Below are 9,537 nucleotides of genomic sequence, written 5' to 3'. Positions count from 1 at the left end.
GTTGCAACAATGTCTGACCTTCCTACCTCTCCATTCTGTGCCAGTACCTCTTCTATCCCGCAAAGATATCGCTATCGGATTCGTAAATGGAAATCATTTTGTTGAGGTACTACGTTCACAACACTTGCGAATATTTAATTTTGCTTATTTAATTTTGCTTATTTATAATTTTGTAGCTATTAATATTTTCTTATTTCTAATTTTGAAGGTGTTCTTGTTGCCGGGACATCCCGTTCCGCCAGTAGCGACCAACTGGCGAAAATATCATCTTCCTTGTGCTACCGGATGGGAAAATTCATATGAAGCCCGGATTCAACAGTTCAAAGAGAGCATCTCACCTAATGTTATAATTAGCGAGACAGTAGAGTTAGATTGATTGTTTATATATGTACAATTTTTGAAAGTTGTAAATTTTTTTGGGCTCTTAGAGTCATGTACTGTGAAACTCCATCATCAATATAAATCAAAAAATATCTGTCTTCGCATTGTTAGATTGATTGTTATGTGCACTGTTATATTTGTGTAAAATAGAACGGGCCAGGCTTTACAAAGATTACACGTAAATGTACCAAAAATATATATTTTTCATTAATATCAAAGGCTTTACAAAGATTACAAAGGCTCCATCATCAATCCCTATGACGCCGTCGTCGACGCGTGTACTGCTGTACGTCCGAATGAGAGGGTGCTGGATCCGAATGAGAGGGTGTTGTACTCGGGCCAGGCTCATCACCCAGAAGTAACTGATGCATCTGACAAATAGCATGAAATAGGTGCCCGGCACCTAGTGACGTAGCCTCTGAGGGACCCATCCGTACAATGTCGGTACTGATACCGAGTGCATCTGCAATACGCCGCCGGTGCATGTCAGCATCATCATGACCTCCCCTAGCTCCAGAATGAGTACTCGAGCGCAGATGAGGAGGCTGAACTGCAACGTGCGTGATACGGAGATACCACTCCATGTATCCCGGTACGCTGTCTGATGGCCGGGTAACTGGGTGGCTCCTGCTCGCCTGGCTCAGCACGTGGTCCTCCCACCGCTCCCAAAGCTGATCCATATAGGAGTAATGTATCCGGTACGAGCCTGCTGTGGAACCTCTGTTGGCTCGCGTAGGGGCTAGTGGCGCTCGAGGGATGGTCTGAATACGACCAAACTGTCTAAGAACCCTTTCTGGATGATAGGGTTCTACGATATCAAGGCACTTGATGGAGCCACTAAAAAATGCGATATCAACATATGGGCGATCTCCCCGAAGCCGATGATGGGGATCCCAAATAACCTGCAAAACAAAAGGTCCATTTCAGTTTTATACTATATCGCATATTAAAAGTACTGACAAACACAAGCAAATGGTAATATGATACGTACCTCATCGATGCTCAAAAGGTCCAATGACTCACGTAGAACCACTAAATGGTCCATCGTGGTACGGAATGGAGTACCGGGCATCCAGCGGTGCACGCGGGGACTGGCATCAGTATACTCAAGCGACGGGTGAGGACTGAGTGCTGGAAAATGCTCATAAATCCATGCCTGCAGAAGCGTCATATAACCACTGATCTGTCTCACTGATGACCTCGACGCAATCCCCAACTGCCGATACAAATATGCTAAGGCAGCTGTACCCCAGGCATATGTGCTCACCCTATCCAGATCCCGCAGTAAACACAGATACGCTATAGGCACCCTGGTCCCACTCTTATCAGCAAAGAGTGTGCAGCCTAACAAAAATAACAAATAGGCTCGTGCTGCACACTCTATCCTCTGCTAGCTGTCTCTATCAGATACAGAGTGAAACTGAGTCCTCAGCCACTCCATCCTCACAGACTGACCGCGCGATGACAGTACCTCCTGATGCGCGTCTCCAGCTGACACCCCCAACAACTCCACAAGTAGCTCCTCAGCATCCCGATCACTCATCCTCTCAGGAGAAACTGCTACTGAGGCACCTGCGACAGGAATCCCTAAAATGGCGGATACATCATCCAACGTGATAGTGATCTCGCCAAATGGTATATGGAAGGTGTTCGTCTCGGGCTGCCATCTCTCTACGAAGCCCGAAATCAGAATCTTATCGATGAATCGATAAGAGCACTGTACTAACTCTATGAGGCTCGACTGCCTCAATAGTGCTTTGAACCTGGTATTTGGTTGGTTTGAAGACCACCACTTCCATTCACCAACCTTGGCAGTATGGTTCATGCACTTTAGTGGAGCCTGTTCCTGTAATATAAATGTATAATTACTACTACTTTATCAAACATCAATAAACAAAATATAATGCTATAACAAATAAACAATACCTGTTGCCTCCAGATGGAAGCTGCTATATGCGTCCTGAAACTGATCAGGACGGACTCATCCTCTGGACCTCCTGGACATGGTCCAACGGACTCATCGTCTTCGCCCCTAACGGGCATATCATCATGCTCTGACTCAGGAGAGGGCGATGGCATATGAGCAGGCTCGGGAGAAGCAATCCTAGCACGACGTCTCCTAGCTGACGCCGTAGGTCTAACTCTGGCGGGACCGGGATCCATGTCTGAAAATATAGAAATTCAATGTTACGCTATATCAAAGAAAATAATTCAATTGCATACATAAATGATAAATGGTAAAACAAGCCAAAAAAGAAACAAGTTACTTCTTGGAATCTACATGATTGGGTTTTGTGATAAATAATTCAATGTTACTTCAATTGCATACATAAATGATAATTCAAAAGTATACGACTCGTAAACTCAAGACATAACTCAATAAAAGTATACGATTCGGTTGTAGCATAGCCCTACATATAAAATAATTTATCACCAAGAATTAATGAATCAGAGGATCTGTTCGGCACAAAATTCAGCACGGCACGCGATTTGGCACCAGAAGCCTTCTGTTCGGCTGCACAGTGCCGAACAGAAGGCTTCTGTTCAGCTGCACAGAGCCGGACAGAACCCTTCTGTTCGGTTGCACAGTGCCGGACAGAAGCCTTCTGTTCGGCACTGTGCAGCCGAACAGAAGGCTTCTGTTCGGTTGAGGGTTGCCGAACAGAAGGCTTCTGTTCGGCACTGTTCAGCCGAACAGAAGCCTTTTGTTCGGCGATCCAGTGCCGAACGATTTGGGGAGGCGGGGGGGGGGGAGCTACCTCGAGGTGGTCGTGGAGGCGCCGGCGAGGTGCTCGTTGCTCGGGAGATGGCCGGGGAGGTGGTTCCGGGAGAAGCCGGCGAGGTGGTCGGAGATCGGGAGAATGCCGGCGACGAGAGGGAGAAGGGGGAACGGGGGGGTTTTGGGCGTTGGCGAGGTGCACTGCACCGACCGGCGACGAGAGGGAGAAGGGGGAGACGGAGGGGGTTTGGCCGCCGGCGAGGTGCTTGAGGCGAGGTTTTTTGGGCGGAAGGGAGAAGCCGGCGGGTGTTTTGGAGGGGAAGAGCGGGGTGGGGGGGGTTTGGGGGGTGTAGAGAGCAATTTAGGTGAGGGGGTAGGGAGGGTGGGGGGTAATTTAGGAATTTTTAATTTTTTAGGGGTGTCCTTAGCAAATGGGGGGGTGTAGAGAGTATTTAATTTTTTTAAAATTTTTGGGGGTGTCCTGAGCAATAGGGGGGGGGGGTATATAGAACCACCCCCTTGAGGTGCGTGGTTTTGATATCTTGCACGTCAAGGTGTTTGAAATTCCAAACACCCCTTTTTAGAAGAATCAACATTGTCACGCACCTGAAGGACATGTGACTGGTTAAGTTGGTTTTCTGTACAACTGTAATAGGAGGCACACTTTTACTTACCTCATGTTATTTTTTTTATAAAGCACGGAGTCGGTTCTTTTCAAATATATATATAAATACACTGATGTAACAGGAGAAAGGGTGCATAAAACCATTCTTTCATTTCTTCTAGCTGCCTGCCATTTTCCTCGGTTCCTTCCTTGTTCTTGTTCACAACAATGGAGATGGGACTACTTTTTGTTATGGTATCAGAGTAGAGCTTCTTCTTTAGGCTGCGTTGAAACCTCCTGCGAACCCTAGTGTGGTAGAGCTTGACGAGGTCGTTGATGGAGATGTCGTAGAGGGCATCAAGATCGATGCCATAGTAGCTGATCTTCGGCTATCCGGCCACAAAATTTGCCATGGCTGCGGGCAAATAGGACGTTCGTCTCGAGGGACGCCACGAGCAAGAGGTGAGCTAGAGTTTTTTTTTTTGAGGTTCTTGATCAGAGCAGAGCATATATGAGATCTTCTCCTTGGTTTTGGAACTTCTTGATCAGAGCAGATTTGAGTTCTTCTTGGTTTTGGTGCTTGCTGATCAGAGCAGATATGAGTTCTTCTTAGTTTTGGTGGTTCTTGATAAAAGCAGAGTAGATCTGAGTTCTTCTTCTTGGTTTTGGAGGTTCTTGATCAGAGCAGTTCTGAGCTCTTTTTATTGGTTTTGGGGCTTCTTGGTCGGAGCAGATCTAATCTCTACTTCATGCTTTCGCTTACTTCATCTTTCATCCATCCTCTGTTTGTATTTTTTCTCAATGGCTCTCTCTCATTCTTCTAATTCACTCGATCCCACTGAGAATCCTTCAAGCTCCTTCTACCTCCCTCATGGTGATCATCCTGGTCAAGTCTTGGAGGCTCAACTTCTTACCACCAAGAGCAACAGCTTCTAGCATCGTGCAGTGATTCACAGTTTGCGAGCCAAGCGTAAGTTAGGCTTCATAGATGATACAATCTCTGAACCTAATCCCACTGATGCATCTTATTCCTCTTGGTTGGCATGTAACAATATGCTGCATTCCTGGTTGATGAATTTAATTTCACCAGATATTGTTTCTAGTGTTCAATATATTGAATCTGTTAGAGAGCTATGGTTGGATCTAGAAGAACAATATTCTTAAGAAAATAGAGCTAGGATTTCTGAGCTACAGTACAGATTGGTGCTCTTTCACAAGGCTCCAATTCTATCTCGGTCTATTTCACTCAGCTGAAAGCTCTTTGAGATGAATTAATGTAGTTTAGAGCTCTTCCTTCTTGCAAATGTACTCCCACGTGCAGTTGTGGTGCTCTCACTACCATTGCCTCTTTTCAACGTGAGGATTATGTTGTGAAGTTTCTTAATGGTTTGAATGATAGTTTTGTTTCTGTCAAGGACCACATATTGTTGATGGAACCTTTGCCTTTTATTAACAGTCTTCTCCACTATGCTTTAAGCTGAGAAGCAAAAATCCAATTGAGCTAGTTTTGGTCATAATGTTTCTATAGAGCCTGCTGCTTTAGCAAGTGAAACTAAGCCCCAGCAACGATAGCAGAGGAACAAATCCAGTAGCAGCAACAAGAAACATCCCATTTGCAATTGGTGTGGGAAGCAGGGACATATAGAGGACAAATGCTTGGAAAAGCATGGATATCCACCTGGTTGGAGGATCAATCGAAATAAACCTACAAATTCTGGTAGAAGAAATACCACTTTTGCCAATCATGCACAAGGAGTTGTGATCGATAAAGAGGATGCAAATGGTGACATTCCACAACTCCCATTCACTCATGAGTAGTGTCAGAAGCTTCTCTCATTGATTTCAAATTCAGATATCTCACAGCCATCATCAGGTAATCAAACTTCACACCAAGTAGTGTCTTAGATCCCCCACCAATGTCAAGTACTCCTCTGCCCTATCTTTCAATTCATTTAGTTTTTAGTGTCTTCCATGAACCAATATATCTTTCTCTCTTGTCACATACACCTCATCATCCTTCACAATCATATTGGATAATTGATTCAGGTGTCACAGATTACATGGTGTGTAGTGTCACCCTGTTAACTTTCATTTCTCGTCAAGTGAATTCTATTGTACAACTCCCAAATGGTGAATCTATTCCTGTCACACATAGAGGCACCATCCACATCACTAAACACTTAATCCTCACTGATGTTCTTGTTGTTCCCTTTTTCACCTTCAATTTAATTTCTGCCAGTAAGCTCGCTAAGACAATGAAGTATTGTCTAATCATTCTTGCTGGACTTTCTTTTATTCAGGCCGTGCCTACATAGATGACGATTGGACTGGCTAGGGAATATGATGGTCTTGTCTACTTGCATTCATCTTATAAACTACATTTCAAATCTCAAAAACAGTCTTCCACAAAAAATCACAATCTTTTAATTGCTATTCCATGTCACTGTAAAGCACATGGTGCTGAGTCACATATGTCTTCTTTTCTTTGTAATGATTTCGGCATTAGGTTAGGCCATTTGTCTAAGGATCACCTTGATAGTATAAAGAGATCTTCTTTAGGAGTAAACTCCTCTCATTATTAGCATTGTATTATCTGCCTTTTGGCAAAACAAAAATGGCTTTCTTTTCAATCAAGTACCAGGGTTACTCATTCCATTTTTGATCTTATACACTGTGACATTTGGGGATCTTATTCAGTTGCTGCAATTGGAGGTTATCATTACTTCTTGACTATAGTAGATGATTATTCTCGAGCTACTTGGGTATATCTTTTGAAAACAAAAGAAGACACCCAACAACTGTTATAATCCTTTTTTACTCTTGTTGCCACACAATTTGGTGTACAAATTAAGAAAATTTGTAGTCATAATGGACCTGAATTTCACATGCCTGATTTTTACAAAGCCAAAGGTGTTTTACATGAAAAATCATGTGTTGAACCCCTCAACAAAATAGTGTGGTTGAAAGAAAACACCAGCACTTGTTACAAGTTGCAAGAGCCCTTCGATTTCAAACTCATCTTCCATTGAAATTTTGGGGCGATTGTGTTTTGACTGCTGCTTATTTAATCAATCAAATTCCAACCTTTGTTTTGTCCAACAAATCACCATATGAGCTACTTTTCTGTAAACCACTTTGCTACACTCACTTGCAGGTTTTTGGTTTACTATGTTATGCTTTAACTCTCTCTTAGAAACAGATCGAAGTTTAATGCTCGAGCCACTACATGCATCTTTATTGGTTACCCTCTTAGCATGAAGGGATACAAACTTTATGACTTGAGTTCCCACTCAGTTTTTGTGTCTCGTGGTGTTGTTTTTCATGAAAAGATCTTTCCCTTTCAAAAGCAGCATGTAATCTCCACTCCCTCTGTATTAGGCACATCCCCTGTAGTTTTACTTGTGCCAATCACCGATGATTTTCCTCACCATGTCACCTCCACTCCTGGCTCTCAAACTCAGAGCTCTTGCCAAGACATTTCTCCCAATGCCACTTCTTTTTCTAACTCCCGAGTTCAAACTTCTTCTTCTGTTCCTACAGACCCTGCATCTAGTAGTCCTCGACCTACCGGAGTGAGACATCCTCCCTCTTATCTTAAACATTATCACTGTAACTGGTCATCTCATTCATCTAACAAGTCCTTCATCTTCCATGACAGCAGGACCTGCTCCAATTTCAAGTACTTTAGGCATCATCTTGTTCTCTTTCATCTATTTTATCTTACACAAAATTGGCACCTACACGTCAAGCTTTTACTCTTTTCATTTCTTCCTATTTTGTACCTCAAACCTACTCTCAAGCTATTGAGTGTCCTGCATGGTGTCAAGCTATGGAAGCTGAACTCACAACTCTTGAGGAAAATGGAAATTGGACTATCACTGACTTGCCTTCTGGTAAGCAACCAGTAGGATGTAAGTATGTGTACAAGATTTAATACAAGTCAGATGGGACTATAGAAAGACGCAAAGCTTGGTTAGTAGCAAAAGGCTACACTCAACAAACTGGGATTGATTACTTGGAGACTTTCTCTCCTATGGCTAAAATGACCACGGTTAGATTACTCTTAGCAGTTACTTCTATTTGTGGGTATTTTTTGCAGTAGCTTAATGTCAACAATGCATTCATTCATGGTGATTTGCATAAAGAGGTGTACTTGGAGTCACCTCCTGAATATGCTGGCAGTAAGGAGAAATTTTTTGGTAAGGTGTGTAGACTAAACAAGTCATTATATGGCTTGAAGCAAGCTTCAAGGCAATGGTACTCAAAACTATCACAAGCTTTGCTTAACATGGTTTTGAGCAGTCCAAATCAGATCACTCTTTGTTTATATACAAGTCTGATTCTATCTTCTTGGTACTTTTAGTTTATATTGATGACATCATATTGGCTAGTGATGATATGAATGAGATTACTTGACTGAAAGGGTTCTTAAATGAGGAGTTTAAAATCAAAAATTTGGAGCAATTGAAGTACGTCCTGGGAATCGAAGTAGCATGGTGTAAAAGAGGTATTTCCTTGTCACAAAGGCAGTATGCTCTTGAAATCTTAGAAGAAGTTGGTTACTTGGGGTGTAAACGAGCTGACTTTTCCATGGAGACAAATCTGAAATTGCATAATACTGATGAAGATCTGCTCACTGACCCTACAAGCCATAGAAGATTGATTGGAAAACTTCTATATTTAACTACAACACGGCCTGACATTTTTTATTTTGTTGGTAAGCTTAGTCAGTTCATGAATAAGCCAGCAAAAGCACACATAAATGCTACTTACAGAGTGCTAAGGTATATCAAGCAAAATCAAGGACAAGGGTTGTATTTTCCTGTTGATTCAGAATTGCACATCAAAGATTTTTGTGATTCAGATTGGGGAGGTTGTAAGGACACCAGAAATTCAATAACAAGGTACTATATGCTCTTCGGTCATAGTTTGGTATCCTGGAAGTCAAAGAAACACTCCATGGTTTCCAGATCTTCAACTGAAGCAGAGTACAGAGCTCTTGCTTCAGCAACCTATGAGGTTTTGTGGTTAAAATACTTGCTTGCTGACATGAAAATTGATCATTCAGTACCAGCTTTGCTCTTCTGTGACAATCAATCAGCCTTACACATTGCAGAGAATCTTGTATTTCATGAACGTACTAAACACACAGAAATTGACTGCTATGTTGTGCGAGAAAAGCTACAAGTAGGAGTCACCAAGACAATTCATATTTCCTCAGATCAGCAAGCAGCAGACATTCTCACAAAGTCTTTTGGAAAATTACAGTTTCATAATCTGTTGCGCAAGATGAATATGATCGATATATATTCATCTTGAGGGGGAGTTTTAGAAGGATCAACATTGTCGACACATGACTGTTCAAGTTTGTTTTCTGTACAGCTGTAATAGGAGGCACACTTTTATTTACCGCATGTTATGTTTTTTTATAAAGCACTGAGTCAGTTCTTTTCAAATAAATACATAAATACACTGATATAACAGGAGAAAGGGTGAATAAAACGATTCATTCATTTCTTCCAGCCGCCTGCCATTTTCCTCGGTTCCTTCCCTGTTCTTGTTCACAGCAATGGAGATGGGACTATTTTTTGTTACGCCTCTCCATCAGTGGGGAAGAAAGATAGATAAAATGCGGGAGAAGGAGGTAGCGTGAGTTTAGGAAGTCTGGACTTCTTATTCTATGGAACTTCTGACAAATTCCCTGCAGCACTAGAAGCTGAGTTAACCACAAGTTCTTTGACTCGGTTGGGCAGAGGAGAATGCTCCGTTTCGGGCACCCTTGAGGATGCCGGGGAGACGTGCTCCGAGAAGGCACTGATTGGGCTGGGAGGCT

The 9,537-nt window shown here is 42.6% G+C and overlaps 1 protein-coding gene across 1 annotated transcript; it reads left to right on the top strand.

Moving 5' to 3' along the window:
• The first annotated feature begins 7,533 nt into the window (after positions 1-7,533).
• LOC120106253 (uncharacterized mitochondrial protein AtMg00810-like) lies at positions 7,534-9,023 on the top strand. Its single transcript, XM_039119214.1, has 2 exons — positions 7,534-7,615; positions 8,128-9,023. The coding sequence occupies exons 1-2, from the start codon at positions 7,534-7,536 to the stop codon at positions 9,021-9,023; spliced, it is 978 nt and encodes a 325-aa protein (XP_038975142.1).
• The last annotated feature ends 514 nt before the right edge of the window (positions 9,024-9,537 follow it).

Source organism: Phoenix dactylifera, unplaced genomic scaffold (genome assembly GCF_009389715.1).
Source record: "Phoenix dactylifera cultivar Barhee BC4 unplaced genomic scaffold, palm_55x_up_171113_PBpolish2nd_filt_p 000503F, whole genome shotgun sequence".
In the NCBI taxonomy this organism is placed as follows: domain Eukaryota; kingdom Viridiplantae; phylum Streptophyta; class Magnoliopsida; order Arecales; family Arecaceae; genus Phoenix; species Phoenix dactylifera.
The sequence above is the reverse complement of the archived record's forward strand: the minus strand, read 5'-3'. Positions and strand labels throughout refer to the sequence as shown.